The sequence below is a fragment of the Cydia fagiglandana genome, chromosome 17, assembly GCF_963556715.1.
Source record: "Cydia fagiglandana chromosome 17, ilCydFagi1.1, whole genome shotgun sequence".
Taxonomy (NCBI): Eukaryota; Metazoa; Arthropoda; class Insecta; order Lepidoptera; family Tortricidae; genus Cydia; species Cydia fagiglandana.
In genome coordinates this window covers 3,690,037-3,716,555 of record NC_085948.1, presented here as the reverse complement: position 1 = coordinate 3,716,555, position 26,519 = coordinate 3,690,037, and the positions used below count along the sequence as shown (strand labels likewise).

General features: G+C 39.5%; 3 protein-coding genes across 3 annotated transcripts in view; 2 read left to right on the top strand and 1 right to left on the bottom strand.

Annotated features, from left to right (window-relative positions):
* The window catches only part of LOC134672992 (zinc finger and BTB domain-containing protein 7A-like), a 48,178-nt gene extending 36,001 nt beyond the window's left edge, over positions 1-12,177 (top strand). Inside the window, exons 13-14 of the mRNA XM_063530951.1 lie at positions 4,498-4,548; positions 6,203-12,177. Coding sequence (XP_063387021.1) covers positions 4,498-4,548; positions 6,203-6,669 — 518 coding nt within the window. The 3' untranslated portion in view covers positions 6,670-12,177. The remainder of the gene's footprint in view (positions 1-4,497; positions 4,549-6,202) is intronic.
* Positions 12,178-12,604: 427 nt separating this feature from the next.
* Positions 12,605-14,991, top strand: LOC134672866 (uncharacterized). The gene is made up of 2 exons (XM_063530814.1): positions 12,605-14,024; positions 14,981-14,991. Exons 1-2 carry the CDS (start codon positions 12,605-12,607, stop codon positions 14,989-14,991), a joined length of 1,431 nt encoding a protein of 476 aa, XP_063386884.1.
* A 133-nt stretch (positions 14,992-15,124) lies between these two features.
* LOC134672919 (H/ACA ribonucleoprotein complex non-core subunit NAF1) lies at positions 15,125-25,095 on the bottom strand. Its single transcript, XM_063530868.1, has 6 exons — positions 24,512-25,095; positions 23,240-23,400; positions 20,986-21,092; positions 17,542-17,678; positions 15,895-16,056; positions 15,125-15,586 (listed from the first exon to the last, which is right to left on the bottom strand). The coding sequence occupies exons 1-6, from the start codon at positions 24,889-24,891 to the stop codon at positions 15,238-15,240; spliced, it is 1,296 nt and encodes a 431-aa protein (XP_063386938.1). The 5' UTR covers positions 24,892-25,095; the 3' UTR covers positions 15,125-15,237.
* Between the last annotated feature and the right edge of the window lie 1,424 nt (positions 25,096-26,519).

Genomic DNA, 26,519 nt, shown 5'->3' with positions numbered 1-26,519 from the left:
TGATCATTTTATAATCCAAGATGGTAGCTACGTATTTTGTCATAAAAGTCGTCATGAATATCGTTTTATAGGTTTTAGGAAGTGCCGATTTCGAAAATGATGACCAGTTTGGAATCCAAGATGTGTGCCGTGCACTTTGTCATAAAAGTCGTCATGGATATCGTTTTATAGGTTTTAGGGAGTGCAGAATTCGAAAATGATGACCATTTTGGATTCCAAGATGTCTGCCGTGCACTTTGTCATATAAGCCGTCATAGATGTTAGGAAGAGCAGATTTCGAAAATGATGACCATGACCAACAAAACGACATCCATGTCGACTTTTAACATAGTGCATGGCCGCCATCTTGGATTCCAAAATAGTTATTATTTTCGAAATCTGCGCTCCCTAAAACCTATAAAACGACAGCCATGACGACTTTAATGACATACTGCATGGCCGCCATTTTGTATTCCAAAAGGGTCATCATTTTCGCAATCAGGGCCCCCTAAAACCTATAAAACGACACCCATGACAACTTTTATGACATAGTGCATGGCCGCCATTTTGGATTCCAAAATGGTCATCATTTTCGAAATCAGGGCCCCCTAAAACCTATAAAACGACACCCATGACAACTTTTATGACATAGTGCATGGCCGCCATTTGGATTCCAAAATGGCCATCATTTTCGAAATCTGCGTCCCCTAAAACCTGTAAAACGACATCCATGACGACTTTTATGACATAGTGCATGGCCGCCATCTTGAAATCCAAAATGGTCATCGTTTTCGAAATCTGCGCCCCCTAAAACCTATAAAACGACACCCATGACGACTTTTATGACATAGTGCATGGCCACCATTTTGGAATCCAAAAAGGTCATCATTTTCTAAATCTGCGCCCCCCAAAACCTATAAAACGACACCCATGACAACTTTTATGACAGTGCATGGCCGCCATTTTGGATTTCAAAATGGTCATCATTTTCTAAATCGGGGCCCCCTAAAACCTATAAAACGACACCCATGACGACTTTCATGACATAGTGCATGGCCGCCATTCTGGATTCCAAAATGGTCATCATTTTCGAAAGCGGGGCCCCCTAAAACCTATAAAACGACATTCATGACGACTTTTATAACATAGTGCATGGCCGCCATCTTGGAATCCAAAATGGTCATCGTTTTCGAAATCTGCGCCCCCTAAAACCTATAAAACGACACCCATGACGACTTTTATGACATAGTGCATGGCCACCATTTTGGAATCCAAAATGGTCATCATTTTCTAAATCTGCGCCCCCCAAAACCTATAAAACGACACCCATGACGACTTTTATAACATAGTGCATGGCCGCCATTTTGGATTTCAAAATGATCATCATTTTCTAAATCGGGGCCCCCTAAAACCTATAAAACGACATCCATGACGACTTTTATGACATAGTGCATGGCCGCCATCTTGGAATCCAAAATGGTCATCATTTTCGAAATCGGCACTCCCTAAAACCTATAAATCGACACCCATCTCGACTTTTATGGCAAAGTGTTTGGCTACCATCTGCATGCAATACATTTCTATTTCTTTATTTATTTTTCTTCTTAGGTTAGGTTAATTATAATATGAATTAATGACAATATGACATTTCTATTATTTTTACATACAAAAATGGCCCCCTGTCAACTTCCAACCGAGATTTAATCGATAATTTATTCGATTAATGTTCAGATTAATTCAATTTCAATCTATGTTAGGTCAACTAAACTAATCGTGATTAAAATTTGAGAGATTAACTTTTTTTATTCCATTAATTAGTCGAATAAACAGTTAATCTATTAAGTCCCATCTCTGACCACGTCATTTTTACACTTTGAGAATATCTGAAAACAAATGAACACAAGGAGCCATTTTGCAAATCCAGTAACTTTGTTATTACTTTTGACAGCGCGTGTCATGTGTCTACACAGAGTCGACACAAAGTCGAAACATTTGCGACTACTTTGTGACTGCAATATTTCTCAGCCTTAAACCATATTTATACATCATAATTAACAAGTTTCGTAGTATGTAAAGTGTTATTTCTGTTATTTAAGTATAGTATACGCATCGAAGTACTAAAAATGCATCAAATAATATATTTATGAACACAAGCACTGAGAAGTAAACAATTTCATTTCCGGCTAAACTAAAACAATGTGGTGGCGCGTTGATTATATTACACTTAGTTTATCAAATCACTCGAGCAGTTTAATTCCCCATAATAATTTAAGTCCTATTGTAATATAAATGCAAACAATATATAATTACGTCTTGTAATCCGTTTTAGAGATGGCGTATTAATGTCACTTATTTTTATTTAACTATTTTTCCATCTGACAGCTTCCATTTGACAGGAACAAAATGAACGAATGAACGAATGATTTTGGCATAAAGTAGTCGCAAACTAGTAACAATGTGTGCACACGGCGACCACACTTTATGTCACTTTGTGTCATGTGTCGACCCTTCCCCATTTCTGGTAACTGTGTCGACACGGCGACGACTCTGCGACTGGAATTGTGACCGAAACAGACGGTGTCGACACAAGATGTGTCTACACTGCGTCGTAACGGCGACTGGAAATGGTTGTATGGGGTGTAGGTAACATTGTCACAAACATTAAAATCCTTTCAGTCATTGATACATTGAATTATTTAGTTAAAAATTAAATACACTTAGGCATATATAGGATACCGCTTAAACTACGTAAAATTCTCGTGACGAATCTGTTTCAATAAATTAGACAAACTATCGTCACGATTAAACAAAAGATCAAATACACAAAAAGTACTGACGCCAGAAATCTGAAGAGCGGTGAATCATTGCTTTTTTTACTCGATGACTAAGTCTATTATAATTCACATCATTTCCCACGTGTGTGTGTGTGTAAAAGGCATGTGTTCGTTTTTTTTTGCCTTTGCATTATGCTTTTGTTTCGCTTCACACTATTTCCATTGTTGGTTCATAGATTATAATGATTTATGTTTGGTATAGCATATTTATATAAGCATTTTGGTTAGCGTCCCTTATTTTAAATGTATTTTATGACCTTATCTGTTGGCGAGTAAAAACCTGTGAGACAAAGTAATGGTAATTAAGGGCACTAATTACAAAAATAAATAAACGCAATTTTCTTAAAATTTTCATCACACTCGCTCAGTAAATGTGGAATTGCACGTGGGTTTCGCGGGAGTTATAGAAAAAGCGTTCTCCCTAGGGAGTTATGAAGTTTCTAGTGCCATAATTAACAGTTTTTTGTCTTTATACTTAATTTTTGTATCGCATGTGTGATGAAAAACATTGTGTGTAACTCGGAGCGTAATAATATTGCAAACTCGAGTCTATAAATCGCTCCGGCAAGGCGTCACGATTTAACTTACTCTCGTTTGCAATATTCAACTTACGCCCCATGTTGCACAATGTACTATTAGCTATTTACATAATAATATGTCTCGGTCACCAAATAGGCTTCAAAACAAATAACTCCAAAGTTCTAAATTATTGCAATAAAACGTATAACCTTTGCTCGAAGTTTAAATGTGATTTTGTCATGTTTATACCGGGTGTGGCCTGTAACATGAGCAAATAATGAAAACATAGATTGGACTCCTCAAACGGTGACACTTTTGTTCAACAACTTTAAAAAATTATGAAGTATTTAGACTCCCTATTTTTCATACAAAATAAATATTATTTTCAATGGACGCCATCGCCACGCCATATCATTTTGATTGACGTTGCTTGTCACGCCTTAAACATAACAAAATTCGCAATACATTGCGTCTTGGAATAAACTTTAAAGTGTATTAAAAATCAAACCACAAGTTATTTTTAAAAGTAGCTGAACAAATGTTGGTCAGTATGAGAAGTAAAGCCTAAAGTTTAATTTTTTGCTCATATTGCAGGCCACACCCGGTATATCACCACTTCATCGTCATTTAAAATCATTATTCGCGATACCAATTTGACTCTTCGTTTGTCATAGAACAGATAATCAAATGCAATAGACTCATGTGGGAGTCTGTCTCCTTCCTATCGTTTTTCTCGCCGATAGATAAACGCAATGTGTGTGCCAAAGGTATTAAAGTACCAGCTTTTATACTCATATTTTAATTGTATTATTCAATTATCAGCTACACTTCCTAAAGTCCTAAACAAAAATAATTGTTTAGAAAGATTCATAATTTAAATTACAAAACAAAATATGATTGACTGTGATTTTATTATGAACCTTCCTAAATAACCAGTCTCAAGCATTTTGGCAGTTAACTCTGCAAATTGCATAAATAATTACCTAATGACTTCTTGTCGAAGTTGCCGATCCCAAAGCATTTGTCTCGCTATTCTAAGTTTATAAGAGAGGGACGGATTCTTCTTGCCGGAGATAAACAACATTTGGCTGTTTTAAGACACAAACATTTTCCAAATTATCCCCACATGGTGTGCAAAGTTAATCAGCATATATCCCTTCCCTAGGTACCGACTTACCGATGCAGTACAACATAGCAATGGACTTGAATAAGATTTGTTAGTATTCACACGTTTTAGCATGGCCTGTCTAACACGAGCTTGCCTGTATATTAAGCTGTTAATAAAGATGTCGTTAATCGAATATAATTCTAATGGTGTTTAGAATAGAGTTGATATTTAAAAGCAGAAGTTTAAAACAAACGAAACTGAAGTTTAAACAAATTTTTAAATATCAACTCTACTCTTGCGTGAGTTAGTTAGGGTACGACTACTGCAAAGATGCCTGGGGGCCTACCGCGAACAACGTTCGACGTGTTGCCTCTGTGTCGCACTTGTAAATTCGTACGTAAGTGTAACAGGGAAGCAACACGTAGAACGTGGTTCGAGGTCTGCTGTTCTCCCTTAAATTACAAATTGACTGTTAAAATGTGTGTGAGATCACTTCGTATTGGTTTGGTAAAAAAGTTTGCAAGAAAGGTAGCAATTACACTGAGTGACATACACAACTCCTAGAACACGCCCTAATAGCTCGGTCCGTGTAAATAGACGTGCCTCGGACGAAGCAAACGCACTCGCTCCCGCAATGCCTCGGGCGAGGCACGACTGAGCTGCTTCGCGCGGCAATTTCCTCGCGAGGCGGCTCGTTCTGTGTGGCCTAATGAAACTGCTTCGACGATACTTTAGGCTTAATACGAGAGCGCTGAGACAGTTTCTCGCGCCCGAGATATTGTCGCGGCTAACACTACTCAATGTGCGACTAATACAAATGAAAAATCCAGAATTTGCCATGGAAATTTGAACCTTTAGTGTAGGCAATAAAAGTTGATGTTGGTTTTGTTTGTAAATTTAACTAAACAAATTAAATGCAACTCTGTTCCAATTGAATATGATTTAAATTTCATCGAACTTAATGAGTACTATAGGTAGGACCTTGGGCCTTAGGCGGCTATAACTATCTATTAGATTATATTTTAGTGACGACATTCTTTATAATAGCTCCCTGGGGTAATGAGGTACTAATCGGTATTTCTAACGAAAATATAAACGGTATATTATTAACACTTTTCCAAATTATAAAACGCCTGCATAACGGTAAGTATTAGCCTTAACATATATCCGCTTCGCTATGTGATACTAACTATGAAAGCGCAATTGCAGTACTAATGATCCACTGTTATAACGGGTGCATCAGTCAATCATAGACAAAATAATAGTAAAATGCGTAAAATAGACCAAAATCAACGTCAATTTTCAAGTTTGTGGTTTTGATATTCGGTCTTAGGGTGGTATTCCACCTATCCAATTTCTTTGTCCAATGCGTATTGCGCCTCATATTTTGCTTAATGAGAGAGTGAGACGCAAAGCGCACCCCACACGGGCTGAAATTGTCAGAAATTAAACACCGGAATGTTGTCTATGGCACCTGTTTTTTTGTATGGTGTTTCACCGGGAATGAAAAATGATGGCTGAAATTTTCACAAATTATAGGCACCGGCTTAAATGTGAAAATTTCATCCCTCATTTTTTGGTTTAAATAAACGACATCAAGTTTCAAGGTTAAAGTTTGTTAATAATTTGATTACCATTTCTTTGCTGTCTATGTCTGACCGATCCTCCATGACGCCTCTAGTTCTGTAATTGTGTCTAAAGTAGATAGGCAATGCAGTATAACTCGAACCCGACACAAATCTCAAACGCAACTTTATTCCAGACGGCCGCCCCAACGAGAACTACAACGCTACCAACCTGCCCTTCGGAGACTTCTCGTATCTGACCGAAATGATGTACAACCCGGCCCTCGCCGCCTACGGTTACGGAGTCACCAGCGTCGACCCTGACCGCAACGTGGACCAGGATCAGAGCGCGGTCAGTGAAACCTCCCATGACCGCACTATAGACGTGTCAGACTCATCCTCGGACGAAGAAGAAACTTCAAGAGTGGAGCCAGAAGAAAACGTGCCGGCGGTCGGCGTTGAAACGCAAATCATGACCGTCGGCGACTGCCAGATAGTGAAACTCCCGCCTAATAATGACGAGCCGAACAACAAAGAAGACAAGCTGGAACAGGTGCAGGATAACTCCACTATCGTTCCGGCTTCGACCCCCAGCTCGGTAACGATCACTCCGATAACTACGGTGGGGGACTGCACTATAAGACCGGTAGAGAATAACACTTAAGTGCGAATAATTAAGCGATGAAAATAGGTACAGAATACCTGTTCTTGTTGCTTTTAGCGGAGAAGGATAAATATTGACTGCTAATCATGACACAAAGCAATCTTTAAAGAATATTGTAGATGGCGTCAGTTTAAAGGGTTCAATTCTGTAATGTTCTATCTCTGACTTCTTCGTTGTCTAAATCTGACGCGCAGCATTATAAAATTGCTTCAACCTCCTAAGTCCCCACGTCCTTTTTAAAGAACAAAATTTCGTGGAATTTTGAAATATAATGGAATAAAAGAAAGTTGAAAATGGCAAAAATGACTACGGGGCTTCTATATTATCAGATTGAGACTTACAAAAGTGATACTGTCTAGTTATTTCGAAACTTTGTGTATGAGCAGTCATTATTACCCTTCTCTGTTACACTGTACGCTTACTATTCAGCTGTTATGAGCGGCTTATTGCGGTGGCGTCACAGTAGCCTCGCTCTTTCTTTTACAGCTAGTAAGAGAGGGACGCCATACTCGGCTAGTGTGATTAAAGTGATGCTCCAAAGATATGGACGAAATGTAAACATTACATTACTGTTTGACATATAACCTCAAATTTACAGAAACGATTTTATATTAAAAATGCGTACCGTAACAGGTAGGTTACTAACTTATAATGTATTATAAGTTATAACTGTAGGTATGTGAAAATAATCAACTGTTAATGTTATAATAATCGATGTCAAACTGATTTAAATACAATAACTTCAGAAATCAAGAACAATATAAAATGACAATGCCTGAATAAAAACCCAACGTCCATATACCTAAGCAGGAGAATGATTGTTCAAAAATAATTAATTATGTATGAAAATAGCTTGTTTACATTTTTGTCTACTTCTTTGAACGCCATTTTACATAGAATTTTCGTCTGCAAGTCTTCCCACATCACAATATGTACGACTTAATTCCTCTGATGCCGCCGCAATGACGATAAAAAAAAAAGAAAAATGACTGTCGTAATCTGCATTTAGATTAGTGGTGAAATAATTTATTTTGCTGAAATGATGAACAGTTGTAAGCTTTACATGATTAACCGTGATACTCAGTTGGGATCGGCCGTATTCGTGAACAAGTCACAAACTAGCAATGTTCTACATGACGATTATGATGGTGCCTCGGGCCCTGGGTCATACAACTTACTACTAAAAACGTACTTGTCGCTTTAACTTGCAGACAAATTTATAATTGTACAGTCTGGCTCAAATATGTACACATTTTTTCTCCGTAATCCGTTGTATTAAGGTGAAAAGGTGTTTAAATATTTGTGACTTGACGTTACGGTATCTATTTCTATATATTAAAGCGCATCAGTCAGATTCGTGTTACACTAACATGACAATAGTAATCTGACAGTGTCTTTGACAATAGTCATCTGACACTGTCTTCATTAGTGTGAATTATTAGTGTCGTTGACAATAGTCATCTGACACTGTCTTCATTAGTGTGAATTTTTAGTGTCACTTGACAATTTAGTTTCCGAAAAAAGCCTGATTATTTACTTATTTTAAAGGCGTGTAATGAATTGGAAATTAACATATAAAGGAAGTTGTATGACTCTGGGTTAGTACTTAGCTGTTAAAAGTACATGGGACACATAGTTTTAGGATTAGTTGTAGAATAATGAGTTTATATAATAAATGCATTATTTTTCTAAATTAAAAACGGTATTCACATCACAATACAAACCGGCTCTGATGAAGTGTTCTTAAAATTCATAAGTATTAAGATAGAAATTTAATAATAGACTGTTTACTTATTGAACTCAACGTAAAAACAACCTTACTTCATTATGCGTAAGGTTCACATTTGAAAACCAGCGTTCAGGAAGTAAGCAATAGAAAAGTAGGTCTACCTCGATCCATGTCACTTTAGAATCTTAACAGTGTTATATACCCACCGCAATAATTAAATTATATATAAGTACCTATACATGGCTAATGATTACTCATGTAGAACATTGTACACAAGCAAAGTTATGTACAGAATATTTTGCGAATATCTACATAGAGGCAGCGTATTTACTACATATGTTATATAAGTATATACCCAATGTTTATATACAAGATGTGCACTAATGTTGCCTTGGATGTTTTCTTTTCGATGATTCTTCCATGTGTGTCAGTACCGAAAGGCTATATTACCATTTATTGTGGTAGAATTAGTACCATTTCATTCAAAAATTCCAATCAACTTACATAATATTTAACTACAGATTATTATGGTCTAATCATCCTTACCGAAGAGGTAGTCACGTGGTTAAGTATATGTTATTCTTTCCCAATATTTCTTGGGACTTTAAAAGTGGATTAACTATAGTTATTCCACATTAGCGTTTCTAGTATCTCTCTTATTTGATTAAGACTACGGCGTCTGCCTTCCATATGCTATAACAAGCTCTGTGAATACTAGTACTGTAGCAGTAGTGTCTTAGATAAAACTTATTCTAAATATTAACTCAACAACACCACACGAACAAGTGATACCATGTTAAGTCTAAACTGGGGCCCTATTTGATTTGAAATAGTATTTGGTGACATGGCAACTATATCGCTACTTTTAGAATTCATTCAAAATTAGTAATTTGTTACCCAAATCGCCTTGGTCAAGTCAAATTGTACCCCAGAACATTATTGTATGGATATTGTAATAACATATATTTCTTTAATCGTTTTGCCTGTAAAAGCAATGAGTAACGTATCGTAGTCTTATATAATGATACATAACGCAATATAGTGTAATGACCGACATGACAGCTAGCGCCTACTGTCAAACAGTGATGGCGACTTTTATTTTGGATAGAACAAATCGTACCGTAGTACCTTACTTATGCGGACTGTGGAATCGTAAGTACGCTTTATATCTGTCAACGTGTTCGCATTAAATGTCGATGTCTTAAAAGTATTAATAACTCACTACTTTGGATTCTCGATCATTATTTTCATAACTGTACAGTAGAATAGTTCCTAACATGTAATCGAAACAAAATTATAACCCTCGACTAGAGTAGATGAGTAAATTTATTTGAAATCAATTATGTTTTAGTTTTAAGTCCTAATTTTTATAATCGATCAAATTATCGTAATTTTAGTACCTAATTTACAATTAGTGATATGTCGAATTGTTTAGGATCGCTCGCCGATGCATTAAGTTTACGGAAGACTGCTCTGATGTTTTCTATTAAAGTTAGTTTTCGCTTTTACAGTTGACTGATTTACTGAAATCATTTATTGGCCTTCAAGAGGCATTTAACGTGAGTCTCAGACGGCAAGCTAAACTTATCGAGATCATTTAATATAGGAATCTGTATTTTTATAATAAACCTAAGGTAACTTTTAATTTATTGTCATCCGCAAATGTAACGTATCCCATGCCATAGTGTACTGACGTCTGAAATTCGTAATAGCTATTAATAATGGCCTTATTGGCAATTTGTGTTGTCGTTAAGTTTTAAGTGTTGAACGGCCGCTGTGTTAGCTTGACCTTGAACGAAAATGTCATGACAATGTGTCATTTACATACATTTAGGTCTAGAATGCCTAAGCTTCTAACACACTAACCTGACAATTGTCACATGACACTGACAATTTGCTATCACTATCAGTGACTCAATAAATAAATGTCATTCAATACCTGTCAATTTCTTAAATGTTGAAATCATTAAATTACGTTTCAATGATATTGTCATGACAATTGTCAGATAAGTTTTGTATCACAGACGGCGAGCTTCGCTGAAGCTAGTTGTGAAATCGCATTGACGCATTTATACCGCGTGTATTCAATGTTTGCGAGCACTGGCAAATAGAGATACAAACGAATAGCAGCTTTATCGAATGTTTTGATTAAAAGGCCTGTGCACACCGAGTGCGTGTGCGTAGACGTGCACGTGCGCGTAGACGTGCACGTGCGCGTTGTAATGTACAGATCCTTATGAGAGACGACACACCGCTTGCGTGACGTGTGCGCACGCAGCCGGTGTCTTCTGGCCTTTAGGTAGTTATGTTGTATGATATCTGGCAGGTTAAGGTCAACAACCGTATCTCTATTTTGTGCCAATGTGACTTTTTTTATCTCAATATCGTTTAGTTGCTAACGTATGATTATTTTTTACGTTGATTTATGTACGACTTGAAACTTATACTTATGAGAAAGCTTGCTAATGAATAGGTACATTATGTATACGTTTGAGCCCCATTCATTTCTCGCATACAACTTCTTTATTGGAATGTGTGTAAATTATTCATTAGTAAGTTCGTGTTTAGTTACTAATATTTTTAAATGTTTAGTGTAGTAATCGAATCACAAGTGAAATCATGTTAAAGTTTATTTACGATGGCAAAATTATATAACGGTTGAGGTCTCTACTTGATGATAAATTTACCCCCAATTGATGCGAGGACCACCTCAAATTTAATCGAAAAATACAAAATTAATCGATCTATCATAGTGCGATGGATGTTGTTCGATACATCGATCGTTATTGAGCGATAATAATAACTTTCATTTTGTAACACTAAAAACAAGTAAGTATACAAATGTGAATATAATTCACATAAACGCATAACTCGCCTTTTAGACACTATTGTATGGCTTCTCCGTTGAAGATATTTGAACACACTCAGCATCATATAGATAGTGCCAAAAAAATATCGCAACACATTTTTATGGTAATAAAAGTATGTTGTAGTTTAGTCGCTAAGGCTATCCATTTGATGCTGACTGTATGTACAGTCGCCATCAGATATATCGGAGCGGGCGAGGTGCTCAAGAATATCTAAACACGCACTCTAACGCCTTGACAATAGAGGCGTGTTCAGATAGTTGTGAGCACCGTGGCCCCTCCGATATGTCGAATGGCGACTCTACAGTGAGCTGCAAAAGTGCTTACCCACTTTATGAATGGAATATATTCACAATTTTCATAAGTATAAGTACTTTTTGTAGCTCGGTGTACAGTCAAGGAATTTAAATTCCGACCCATTTCGTACTTTGTCACAGTGACAATCAATATGAAAGCCGCTAGAGACCTCATACGGTTGTCACTGTGACAAAGTACAAAATGGGTCGGAATTTAAATTCCTTGACTGTACATTGGCTTCACAATAGACCATCTAGTAGAGACCTCATATCACCCGTCCAGACATTCACGGATAGTTTTATTTTGTTAGCTCCTAATCTACTGGGCGAAGCTATTTAGTTATACGTTGAATGATTATATTCCTGTATGTGAAATGTTTACATTTTACGTTGTGATCATGTGAGTGCAAAATTATTTTGTTTAGTGACCATAGTTGGTTCGTCGTAACGGGCAGCGGACATAATATTTTGTTTGGTTCTGCATAGTCCATGAGCAGTATTTTTTAGATTTAATCTTTATTATATGAACCTCTTTTTATTATTTTAACAATTATGAAATTCAATCGTTAGTTACTTTCTAACAATGAAATATTTAATAAAGAAATTACAAAATTAAGTGGTGTTTTAATTAAATCACTTTTCGATATTAAACTTTCGTGAGACATATTTTAAATTGTTTATACGACAACGGTTACACTCACTTGAATTTTTAGTCGCTATTGGCGACATGTTTCGGGCCCGTCTGGCAAACGCGAGTGAAACGGTTCGCGGCTTTAAGAATAAAGCGTAACAAACTCGAGTGTGGTTTACAATATGTGATACAGTGCCGGGATCAAGGTGTTATACCGAAATTTGCGCGTATTCAAGTTGTGAAGTGTATTCGGGATTACGAAGCGTTCTTCAAAACAACGAATTATAAATTAATGGTGAGGGTAGTCCGGGATTATCGTCGTAATATATCGATTGTAAACAAAGAGCTGATCGGTTTACATATCGGCCTGTCTCAGTGTTTACGTGCAGATATATGGGAGAACATTGACGCCATGACATTCAGCAGGGCAGAGTACGTCAAAGCGAAAACAATAAACACACACCGGAGTAAATTCCAGCGCCTGATAAAAAACCAGAGCAAATCACTGCCCGAAACACAGCCAAATGAGGCTAGTAACAGGAGTGTGGTTAATCTGTCGCAACAATCATTAACGGGCGACATGTTTAATGTGTTATCGAAAGGCCTAAATTTCGCTTTGACTCCGTCATCCCTTCCTGTTGAGAGCATCGTCACCAGCATAGAGGACGCGATCATACGCAACAGAGTGCCGAACAGAGAAGCTGAGTGCCTCCGACAGGATGTCTCTTCGCTGTTGCGATACAGTAAGCTACCAAAGCCTAACATCAGTAAGCAAGAAAGACAAGCACTCTCATTACTGCGGAAGAATGAGGATATTCTGGTGTTGCCGGCGGATAAGGGGAATGCGACTGTAGTCGTAGACACAGCGGTCTACGAGGAGAAGGTTACGCAGCTAGTAGGAGATCCAAACACTTATAAGAAAGTATCGTATAACCCTACAGCACGCGTAACATCGAGGCTCAACAGGTTACTTGGAGCGATATCGGCCAAGGATCAGTCTAGAACGCTGCGTCAATTAAACCCCACCACCCCAAAGATTTATGGGCTACCCAAAATTCATAAAAGTGACTGGCCCCTGAGACCCATTGTGAGTCAGATAGATTCACCCACGTACAAGGCGTCCCGCTTCTTATCGGGCCTCTTGCAACCTCTAACGGGTAACACGTCCAGTTTCGTACGAGACTCTACACATTTTGTGCAGCTACTTGATGACGTTACGTTGAAGGAGGATGAGTTGATGGTGAGTTTCGATGTAGCCTCCTTGTTCACGAATGTGCCGGTAATGGAAACGATAGAGATTATAAGACGGATGGCCAGCCGCGGCGGCCCACTTACCGAGTACAAGGGATTAATCGAGTTTTGTCTCACTAGTGGATATTTTGTGTGGCGGGGTGAACACTATCTGCAAATAGAAGGGGTGGCAATGGGTTCTCCTATAGCACCAGTGGTGGCCAATATTTTTATGGAGGAGTTTGAGCAGAGAGCTTTGGAGAGCTGCCCGCATAAACCCAGACTGTGGTGGCGATATGTGGACGACGTGTTTGCTGTTGTATCACACAACGATCTGGACCCGTTACTCGTCCACCTAAACGAGCGGCATGCCAAGATTAAGTTCACCATTGAGAAGGAGTGCAATGGGGCACTCCCTTTTCTGGATGTCTTGGTGCAGCGGGACGAGCATGGCCGGTTGACTCATAAAGTGTATCGTAAGTCTACACACACTGATCGGTACCTGCAAGCTGACTCACACCATCACCCCGCACACTTGTCTTCCGTTCCACGCGCGCTCATCAATAGGGCTTTACGGCTCTGTGACCCGCAGTACGTGCAAGGTGAGCTGCAGCATGTAAGGCAAGTATTAGAAAGGAATGGGTACAATTGGAGACAGAGTCAGCGAGCGGCAAGTATGGGTACATCACGGCGAGCACAAACGGTCGACAGAGCACCTGTCTTCTTGCCTTTCATTAAGGGGGTAACGGATAGAATTGGACGCCTATTACGCCGGAGGTTTAGCATTAGGACAATCTTCCGTCCCCATACCAAGGTCAGACAGATGCTGCGCTCTCCAAAGGACAAGGACCCGCTGGGGAACCCGGGGGTATACGAGATACCTTGTGACTGTGGTAGGGCGTACGTGGGTGAGACTGGAAGGAATGTCTCCACGAGGTTGTCGGAACACATACGCAGCGTAAAGAACATGGATACCAGGAATTCAGCGGTGGCAGAGCACGCGTACGATACAGGCGCGTCCCATTTCATTCGATTCGATAGAGCGAGATTACTAGTACGGGAGAAATGTTTTGTGCCGCGTAAGATTCGCGAGGCGATTGAAATTGGACGCCGACCTAATTTCAATCGAGACGGAGGCTGGATGTTGCCACCTGCATGGAAGCCTATAATTCCTGGTATTAGGGATGTGCGTTGTGACGATCGCGTGGACATAGTGAGTGCAGTGTGCTTGATGCCAGTCGATGCAGCCGCCCTACCAGACCTTGACCTGACAACTCCGGCTGCGGAGTGCACCGCGCCCCCCGCCCCCGCTCTGTCAGCGCGCGCGCAACGAGCGACGAGGCGAGCGGCGCGATCAGTGCACGAGTTGCAGCCGCCGCGAGCACTCGAGCCTGAGGAAGGACCCCCGACGGGCCCGAAACATGTCGCCAATAGCGACTAAAAATTCAAGTGAGTGAAACCGTTGTCGTATAAATCACTTTTATATATTATTAGTTGTAATATAATATTTAGATCCGTATCTATTGTTAGTCTTCTAAAAAAATATTACGTTTGACAGATTTGTATTAATGTGCATCGCCATAATCCCGTATGTACATACAGCAACCGAAGTATTTGTGGATGAAATTAGCTATGTATAAATACTTCTATCGCCGACTACTCTTTTCAGTTTAAAATGAAGGACAACAAATAAAAATCAAACTTCCTTACCACAGTATATTTATTTCATATAAATATAGATTTTTTGGATAACCACACTTTGTTTTAGAAGTACAACTATACTAATTATTATAATATAAGATACGTAACATGCGTTTAAGTACCCGGAGGGGGTGGGGGACCGTTCATCCACTGCGGCTGACTCCCGCAGAAGTTGGCTCCGAATATCGGCACCGCGTGGCGGAACGGCGGCAGCATCGGGGGCATGGGGGGCATCCGGGGCGAGCCCCCAAACTGGAAGGCGGTAGGCATGAACGGGGGCGGGGTGGCGGGGTTAAAGGGGGGCGGGAATGGCGGCGCGAAGGGGGGGAGGAAGTCGGCGGGGGGCGCGCGGGCGGCGGGGCGCGCGCGGGGGGGCGCGGGGCGGCGCGCGGCGCTGAAGGGGTTGCGGCCGCGGGACGGGCCGCTGCCGAAGCGGCTGCTAGATTCTGAAGGTCTTTGGTTCCTGAAAAGACGGATCGGCATGAGAAATAATATTTTTGGATTTCCGAAACGGCGATTAGCTATATCAAAGAGAATTTGAAGTAGAGAGTTACCGTCGTGGTAAATTAACTACAGTTCATTTACTGCCATCTTTCGAAAGAAGATTAACATGAACGCCGTTTGACTTTGAGCCTTATTCTTTCATTGATATGTATTAACTTGTTAGATATTAATATTAACGCCATCTACTCGAGTCTTTGGCGTTGGACCTACGGTGCGGATATATCGGTCATTGGAGTCCAAAAGGTTAATAAATATGACAATGTATACCTGGGTTTGCGCTTAGACGTCTCGCCATCAGAGTCCTCGGGCTTCTGTCTCAGTTCCTTGCCGGCCTTCTTGGCTCTCCTCTCCTCTTCGTCGTCGGAATACTCGACTTGGTGCGGCGGCGGCTCCACGTCGTTTAGCCAGGACGCGTCCGAGCCTTTTACTCTGAGAAATAAACAATTGTATTAATATTCATACTGAATCTGTAATTCGAGATAGTACACGAAGAGGCCGTCTATTTCTTTCACAAAGGTCAGAAGTACCGATCAGCTGCATTCATCATCTTCGCGTTGTCCCGGCATTTTTCCCACGGCTCATGGGAGCCTGGGGTCCGCGTGGCAACAAGAATTGACGTAGGCACTAGTTTTTACTCGACTTACTGCTACGATGCAGTACAGTCACGTCTAAAAATATCGATATGGACAAAATGACAAAAATATGTATACACTACCTTAGGGGTCATCCATTCATTACGTCACACGTTTAGGGTGTGGGAGGGGGTCAAGAAAATGTGACATGGGAGAGGGGGGAGTCACAAACATTGTGACGTCATTTTAACTTCGAAAATTAATTTATATTTTTTTATTCGCTGTTAGTTGAGTTTGCTCAGAGCAAAAAAAGGTCAACCACGGCGTTGCATGAACAAGAGATTTCCTTTAGCAGGATTGGTCCTTAGGACCCAAGGATGGATTTAAGAAGTGGAGCCACCCAGATTTTTGATGCAGATGAGGGGGGGGGGGGGGTTTAAGCGTCTGCGACGTTTGAGGTTAATAATTCTTTAAGTTTAGGTTCTAAGTCAATCCTATGTCTTCCCTGGGACTCAAACGATCTCTATACCAAATTTTATCTAAAACGGTTCAGCGGTTTTTGAATCCCCATACAAATTTCCTCCTCCCTTTTCACACCCTTAAGGGATGATTATTGAGATTAAAAGTATGCTATGTTATTTCCTGGGACTCAAACTATCTCTGTACCAAATTTTAACTATGAGTAAATTGGTTCAGCAGTTTAAGCGTGAAGAGGAATTTAAAAAAAAGTATTTTTTTTCATATTTTATGTGTTTTTACTTCGGAATGGTGTCATTATGATATCAGAAATGAATTCGGCACCCCCGATTTATACGGAAACGATACCAAACTTGACCTAGTAGCTTAAATGATACAGATATCAAGACCAAGTTGAGAGCTAAAAATTTACATCAAAAATCTCGGTGGCTCCACTTCTTGAATCCATCCCTGGGTCCTAAGGACCAATCCTGCCAAAGGAAATCTCTTGTTCATGCAACGCCGTATATTAGCTCCAGCGCCATCCGCTATGTAGGTGTATTTAAATAATGAGGTTTTTGAAGTAGGTAATTTTCGTTCCTAATTGGTTTTGTGTTATAAAATTACTGATATTCCCTTAACCAAAAATATTTTTTTATTAAAAAAATAATGCCGAGTTAGTATTGCCGATTTCGTTGAAAACAAAGCCTAAAATGTGACATCACACCAGGTGGGGAGGGATTTGCAAAATGTGACCAAGTGTGACAAGGAGGGGGGAGGGGTCAAAAAATCTAGAAATTCGTGTGACGTAATTAATGGATGATATTCTACGGCCGCCACTCTGTTACGTAGCAATATTATTTAGTCTGTGCTTAGGTATACTCACTTCATGAGCTCCGTGAGGAACACATAGCTGGTGTGCTGGCTGGCCGGTGCGATGAACACGTCCGCGCCGGCCTGCACGCCGCGCTCGCGCACGTGCTCTTGCGAGTTGAAGCGCACGCAGTAGTGGGGTTCGGTTACCTGTAAAACGAAATAAAGATTTAGTTACAGTAACAAAAGTCGGTAATTAAAAGGATTTGACGAATGCGCCGCTAGTGCACCATTAGGTACGAAAAATTAGTTAAAGTGACAAAAATCGGTAATTACTAACTAAACGGGTTTGGCGATTGCACCCCTAGGGCGCTAGGGCACCATGTGATTTGTAGTGTTTAGTTTTAAAATATATTTTTATAATATACATAAAGTACCTGGCCGAGGACCGCGAAAACTGGCGGATACTCCACCGACAAGAGCCATGCTCTTAATTATAATGATGAATATATATGCTAGTTTTAAGGTATTTATTAGGGATGTACCGACTAGTCGGGAAAGCCGACTATCCGGCCACATTTGTAGTCGGCGATTAGTCGGCGACTAGTCGGCAAAAATGGCCGATTAGTCGGCACTTTATTAGTGAAAGAAAAACAGAAAAAAAGAAACCAACAGTTAATATTTACCATACGTTTTATGTCTATTTTACCAAAATACCTATACAGGGTGTGAAAACTTTTGTTCATATAATTGACCGTTTGATCGTTATCGTATGGTGGTGGGCTGGTGTTTTCCTCTACAGGTCGATCTCAACTGATTCTCGTGTAATTTCATGGCTAAGTTCTATACTTAAAGGATTTTATTATAATTCAGTTTTTGTTTTCTTTGAATGGTGGAGCCATGGGGAACTATTAATGTTATTGCAAAATTTAGAGACTTATAAACAGGGCACGTTGCTCGTAAAGACGCTGACGCTTGGAAATACCTCCTACAAGTTGTACCGTGTAGTGACGGTCTGCTCATCAGGATCGCAAAATAAATAAAAGAAAGACAGAAATTGAACGAGGATTCTTGTGATAGGTCTTTGAACCTATAGAGAACACCTTTTAGCCAAGCTAATATATGAATAGTGCAACCAAAAGAGCAAAACTATTGTTTTTCACCTGAACTTATACGAAACTAATGATATGGCCGACTAGCCGACTAGTCGGCCGACTAATCGGCCATTCGAGCGCCGATTAGTCGGCTAGTCGGCCAAATCAATAGTCGGTACATCACTAGTATTTATATATGCAGGGTCTAAAATAAAAGTTTTCATTCATTCATCATACTCGTAAAGTATCCTAATCGGTTAAATTTTGTGGTTGAACTGGACGTACTATAGATACCATTTTATGCCAAATTGGTTCGTCTTTTGATTTTGCGGAACAAGATTAACCGGTAAAATTTAAAACATCGAAGGCCTGAGTTCAACAGGTATTATATCGTTATTTATTTAATTATAATTACCCGCAAATTATAAAATTTCGTTGCCTAATATCAAAATCGATTTTGCTGATTTTTGACATTTGCGCAGTAATGCAGTCGGCAATAATATCGCGCATCACTACTGCTGCAGTAAAGCTGGTGCAGTCTGCATCCGAATGGTACCTTAACGCGCTAAACTAGCGTATCCAAGGGCAGCCTGTATCTGGGAGGATATCCCAAAACGACAAAAACAAGGTCAGTCACATTCGCTGATTTCCGAGTATCGCCTTGGCTACCTAATCTGTATTCTTGGTCGACTGATTCTCCAGCATTTTTGTTTCTCACATTTTGCTTAGTGAGAGAGTGAGACGGGATGACATTGGACAGGTGGAATACCAACCTTAAATCGTAAATACCTGTAATATCTGTTCAGAGCAATCGTGAGCCGAACGCGTCCGAATGAAACATGTTGCCCAGGGAGCAATTTGAAAATTCAATTTGTTTCTCTTGTCCTATTCCTAGTCCAAATGACGTTAGGGGCTATTCATAAATTACGTCATTTCAAATTGGGGGAAGGGGGTCTGGACATCGGATGATGGTAGCATGACGTAGGAGGAAACTGTGTCATCCGAAGCATGATTTTTGGATGATTTTAGGAGGGGGGGGGGGGGGGGGTCAAAAATCGACAAAAAAGGGATGACGTAATTTATATTTAGCTGTGATTTGGTGTACTCAACTGGGTAATTTTAGTGGCATGAAATTGTGGTGTCTTTCTAACAGTATTATATAACATCAATATAATAACAGTTTTGAGTGAAATACCTCCGACATTACATACCCACATGCACATATTTCCATATGGTACTCAATCAAGGTACTTCTGTACTTACTTGTTACCCAAATGCCGAAACTAGTTTATTAACCCTTTACCAGGCTAAGGGATATATATTTCCCACATACGGCACTTCAAACATGTGTTCTATTTTCAATGAGTAAGACTGACGTTCTATTGCCATTTTTGAAATGTTAGCCTGGTAAAGGGTTAAATCTTTGCTCAATACGCTCATACAACCGATCATAAAATTACATTGCGTATAATCTTTTTGACCTTCATATATTTTTTCAATAGCCCGCCTCCCTCGCCTGTTCCAACATAATTCCAAAGGAAAATACAAACAAGTCAATAAAAGGCCTTCTGTGCCAAGGTCACGGGCAGAGGCAGACATCGCATGCTAAAACTGTTTGCTCCATAAATAAATTAAACGGCGGTTATCCACGAGCGTATCGTATAAACTTACAGAAATAAATACATTACATTAAAAGATAAAAATATTAATAAAATCCTTCAAATCATTTTGGTTTTTTATCACAGAAGAGCCCTTATGATATGATTCATGTCCATATGAACTTTTCCATCAGAAAAAGGTCCTTCTGCTCCATGTGCATAAAAAATTAAAAACCCTGATGGAAAGGTCCATAAGCACTTACAGTCAGCAGCAGAAGTTGCTAAGATAAGAACCCTTTTCTGATGGAAAGCCCCATATATTTAAAGAAAGGGAAAATGATTAATTTGCCTCTCGCTCCCCGCAGTGGGGTAATCTTAGTTGGTAGTAAATAATATAAATAAATATTGGTGGACAGCTTACACAGATCAACCTAGCCCCAAACTAAGCAAAGCTTGTACTATGGGTGCTAGGCGACGATATACATACTTATATAGATAAATACATACTTATATACATAGAAAACACCCATGACTTAGGAACAAATATTCTGCCCTGCTAAGCCGAGTGGCGCTATCTCAAAAGAAAATCCATTGCTAATTTATACTTTAGTTTCTATAACTGAGAATTCCATTTTCAAAATCATTTGTTTTTGAGATAGCGCTTTTCGGCTTAGCAGGGCAGTATTAGTGTTCATCACACAAATAAATGCCCTTACTGGGATTCGAACCCAGGACCATCGGCTTCGCAGGCAGGGTCACTACCCACTAGGCCAGACCGATCGCAGTGTGGCGGGAGTGCCAGAATCGCGAGAGAAGTGCACTCACCGGGCCGAAGACGTCGAAGACTTTGCCGAGCGCCTTGGCGCCGTTATCCAGGAACAGAACGCTGTCCAGGTCCACCGCAGGGGTCTCAGGAAACGCCCGCACTATAACTGAACAAACAAACACATCTCTAAGGGCCCATTTGTGCAAGAACAATCTGACAACTACGCAAGTACGCATTTCCTTAATCTGACGGTTAGGTACAATTTCTAAACCCGATTTTCAGATTGTAGAAGGAAGATTCAGATGGTAGAAGGGATTGGCATACTGAGCTCGCACGGCCTGCCGCAGCGCGTAAAATACCTAAACTCGCTCAACGCCGAAATGTAATAGCGCTCTTAAGAAAATGCGCCCAAATAGTTATTAGATTAAGTAATAGCACAATTATAGCATTAACTTCAGTACTAGGACCAAATCCACAATCCATTTAACGATTTTTTTTACACCCCACCAACCAACGGATCAACATAGGCGGCTTAAAGTACCTAAGCTAGACTCCATGGGATAACAGGATATCACTCGTATCTTAATCTGACACGCTCGAGTCCCTTTCGTCGCCCCGTTTCGAATATGGCGCTAAAACAAATACCCGATACCCTTTCTGGACACATTCTATGTACAAAAATCCCCTATTGTGCTCCCCTGAAATAGATATTAGTTTTTATTTTGTGTTTGTGCTCACGAATAAAATTATTTCTATTTCTATATGAATTGTCCAATATATCAGTTGGTCGCGTCCTCATTTCATATTTGTATAAATGATGAGGCGATAAGTGCTTGTGTTGTGCGTCAATTTGGACGACCAGCGACACGCTTATTCAATTCAAGGTCGTCAAATCTGGGGCGCTCCGAGATTCCGAGAAAATCAAACGGGTGACAATGGATTAAAGTCACATCAGGGAGACCTTTATTTCAATGGGTATTCCTAAGGTAGCTAGCACTAAGTCGTGGCTCACTCCGCGATTTCGTCGCTTTGCTACAGGTTGCAAAAAGTACATCCCTTCGACCCCAATTTTGGGGTTTGCCATAAGCCGCGCATGGCCCTGTCGCCACCTAGCGGCCTTATCTGTGCTGATCGTGACAGACGCGTTTTGTTAGAGAGTGAGTCTTCTGTACCTAGTACTATTTTTTATTCTGTGCTATCACGGAGCTAAGCCTCGGACGGACAGACAGACAGACATTTAAATAAATAAATAAATAAATAAATATTTTAGGACATTCTTACACAGATTGACTAAGTCCCACAGTAAGCTCAAGAAGGCTTGTGTTGTGGGTACTCAGACAACGATATATATAATATACAAATACATACTTAAATACATAGAAAACACCCATGACTCAGGAACAAATATCTGTATCATCATACAAATAAATGCCCTTACTGGGATTCGAACCCAGGACCATCGGCTTCGCAGGCAGGGTCACTACCCACTAGGCCAGACCGGTCGTCAAACATTTCCCACCACCTACTCGTGGTCTTTCCTGGCTCACGCCGTACAGACCGAATCGTGGGAGCCGTGTAACAGACAGACAGACATGGCGCAGACTTAAGGGTAGTTGACTAAGCAAGGGTTGGCTCTCGCGCGCCCCATAAGTGCGAGGCCGTGAGCGAGGGGCCGTTTCGCCCACGCCTATCTACGGATGGTATTCCACCTGTCCAATTTCTTTGTCCAATGACAGTGCGTCTCACTCTCTCATTGTGTCTTTAATGAGATATATTTCTCTCAATAAAGACACATTGGACAAAGATATTGGACAGATGGATGGAATATAGTTGCATCAAACAAAGTCTGCAGCGTATTTGATAGCCCACGCAGTGTAAGTGTTATGTATACGTGATAATTTCATAGAAGTTTGACGTATAAAATGACGCTTGTACTGCGTGGGCTATCAAAATCGCTGCAGACTTTTTACGGTCTGACTATACCACCCTATGCTACTGTCTAGAGCCGACAGGCAATGGACAAAATGCGTAACAGCGAACATCGAAATATCGTTATCTCCATTACTATTGCACTTGCATAATGGAGATAGAGAGGAAAGTTTCAGTCTGAATGAGTAACTCACCTACCTAATCTTAAGTAGAAGATTGCTCGACATGTATCGCTCCATAACGAGGAGCTTCAACGGGAACACGCGTTGACGGACACAGACAAAACATCCTGAGCCATCTCCATCTATGACTTCAAATTTCAAATACCTGTTTTAATACATTTTGTATGCTGTGTCTTACGGAAGTTTTAATATTAAAACTTACCTAATCTATCTACAATGCTGGCTATGGTGCCGATCTTGGTCATCTCCTGTGCCGGCAGGCTGATGGCCAGATCTTCGATGGGCGGTAGGTCGTCCAACCCGAGCTCGCCCTGCACACGTGGAGGCTCTGCTTTCTCCGCACGAGGCGTTTCTGTCTCATCACTGGTACAAGTAAAAAATTCAAGTATAATACAACAAATTACTGTTTCTTCTGTGATGAAAAAAGAAATCGAAATAATACCTAATTTGTATTGTGCCCATAGATTTTGATACAATTTAATAGTTACACAACTTTTTGCAACACCATGATTCCGTAATTGTTGCACAATATTCCAGTTACCACCACCTTGCCTATTTTCCCGGTGTTTTAATTAATTACACTGTCAACCATTCAATTAAAATGGGATTTCCCTGACACATAAAGACATTTTGTATACATAACTTGCTATTAATCTTAATTTTAATATTATAAATAATTTGATCGTAATAAGTTTTTAAGTAGAAGTTAAAAACAAACCAATGCAAACACATCTCAATGGAATTATCATTGTTAAAGATAGTTTTTCTAGAAAGATAGTTAATTGTTTTACATACTTTGATACTAAAACAAACTGACATAGATAGTGAGAGTTATGTTTGCAAAACCCCAAAGTAAATGGGCTAAGGCTGAGATTGAGCGGATGTTATGACAAAAACTGACATGTTACATCAATTGCAACATTCAACAATACCCTATTATCCTGTTGATTTGTGGAGGACATGATATAAATCACTTTAGATTAAGTACCCACAAGATTCACTGCTGTGCATAGGATTAACACATATATATCAAACTTTTAATTCTCCTTCAATAAGTTACACATGTTATTGCGAAATGCAGATATTGTAATCTTTAACATACCAGAAAGATCTCATATCCAGCAACAACTAAATATTTTTGTGCTAAAAATTTAAGAAAATTGTATATATGCCTTAAAACTCATGGTAAACATTAAGTCAAGGTCACTTTTTGGTTTGGTTAATAGCTACAATATATTAAAAGCATTCTCATGCTTCACCATGACTTAACCCTAGAATACCCATGACCTTTGGTCTAACAAGTCTTGCATATCTTTAAAACCTTGCATTTTTAATAGGTTATGAATATTGACCAATAAACTCTAGATTATTTATGTTTACATACTATTATCTTCTCATTAAAACTACACTTAAAAAAACTGATTAAACAGAATACCAATTAGGTACTGCGTAATTATCACTTATTAAAACCTACCTGCTCGACAACTCTTCAAGGATATCCTTCACTGAATCAACATCACTGTCGCTAGAATCACTAGACGAGTCCGAATCTGAATCACTGTCCTCACGGTATTCAGTCACTTCATACTCCACTACACCACTCTCCGAACTGTCTATGATCATGTGCCTGGACTTCTCTACCTCCTCGCGTGCTGTTGGCCGCGACAACGGACCATGAGCGCAAGCATTTATAATATTATTCTTCAACACCATTTCACTTAGTTCTGCGGCATCTGAATCGTTCGTATTATTAGACCGAGTCTCTGTATCGTCCGAGTCGGAATCCGAGGTGCCGTATTCGGCTATTAAACTTAACGACACATTTTTATTATTGCTTTCATTGAGATTTTCCATTGTGACGACTGGTGCGTGAATCCGCGTGCACTAAATAAAATGTTCTACCTATATTATATTTAACACACTGTTTTAAACTCTGGTAACAGGGACTGCTAGTAACTAATTCTATATCAAATATTTCTCGAGATAAACTTAAAAAAAAGATTCTACAGAAAAACAGGAAAATGCACGAAAATGGTGTTTAGCGAAGTGACAATTCACGTTTTTAAAAAGTCAAGGTAACAGTATTACCATGTGCAAAATAACGAAAACTGTTTGAGTTTAATTTAAAAACGCTTGCGATTGTTTGAACTTTGAACTATCGATTACAAATTTAAATTCGATTTTGATATTTTTATTTTTACTAGTGGTCTAGCACGAGTTGCGTTCTCGCGCACGTCTCTATAAGCCCGCTCCGCACGAGTGTGGAGCGGGCTCATCAAGCGCAACTTCAAGTATAGACTCGCGCGCGGGAACGTAACCACAGAATAAATAATAGAAATCTCGCACTCCACAACACCAGCGACGATACTATTGTTTTATAGACTGTGATGATCAAAGAATATAATACTCACTAGGAGAAGAACGATAACTCCATACAAAAAAATGTCCCCTTCAAAAGTTCGTTTATACTACTAGCGCTCGGTAGGATACCATTGTAATTAGAATTGACAACCCGTTTAGCCTAGCGCCCCTAGCGGGTATTGGCAGTAATCCAGTTCAGGAAGCTAATGGTCCTGGGTTCGAATCCCGGAGAGGGAATTTCTTTTTGTATTATTTTATTTTTTGTTGGGGTCAGGTTTTTAAGAGCCCATCAACGTGCACACTAGCGCCACTGCTGAATACATTAAACTAATTTTTATGTTACTGGATTCGTCAACCTACCCGTTCAAAACTAAAGCGGCCGTTTTTGTTTTCAGCTCATAGATTGACGAATCCAGCAACATAAAAACTAGCTTGATGTATTCAAAAGGTACTTAAATACACAATACAGTCAGTAGCGGCCACTTTTTTAAATACCTGTAAAATTTAAATTTAACTTAAATAATCACGATTATTTATTTTAGCAGTGGTGCTAGTGTGCACGTTGTTGGGCTCTTAAATTAGCATATCACAAATAAATAAAGAAACACGTTATAAGATAATGATTAGGTACTATATTTAAAAATTCGTCAAATATAAAAGGTTACAAAAAGTTACGTATTATTAAGATATAAATATTTTCATTCCTATTAGGATTAGTGTATATATGTTAGGAGCAATACATATGAATACATACATTGATATGGCAAATGGTTACAAGTTGTTATTACATCTATCCGGTTATCGGACATTTCTGCTCCACAGCTCCACGCAGCGTTCTTGGTCACCGGAAAACTAGTCTGTATATGCAGCAGATACGTGCCCTTTGAGCTTTTTCCAAGAAATCATATGACGGGCCAGGATTATATATTATCACACGCTCAAGCCGTGATTCACTTTCTAAAACAAAATAGTCACAAATTAAACAATATAATCTAACTTCCTAATTACTAACGTCGCTAATTCCTAAGGTCTAAATTTACCAGCTTACTCGTAAACAATGAGAGGTTTTATATCTATGATGAATTTAGATTATAATTTCGGACGCGATATAGCGTCCGCGG

Excerpts from the sequence above, each read along its gene's own strand:
- LOC134672866 (XM_063530814.1), top strand. The coding sequence starts at position 12,605 with ATGACATTCAGCAGGGCAGAGTACGTCAAAGCGAAAACAATAAACACA.
- LOC134672919 (XM_063530868.1), bottom strand. The coding sequence starts at position 24,891 with ATGGAAAATCTCAATGAAAGCAATAATAAAAATGTGTCGTTAAGTTTA. Across the intron at positions 23,401-24,511 it reads CTTGAAGAGTTGTCGAGCAG|TGATGAGACAGAAACGCCTC; the intron begins GTAGGTTTTAAT and ends TACTTGTACCAG. Across the intron at positions 17,679-20,985 it reads TCTTCGACGTCTTCGGCCCG|GTAACCGAACCCCACTACTG; the intron begins GTGAGTGCACTT and ends TTCGTTTTACAG.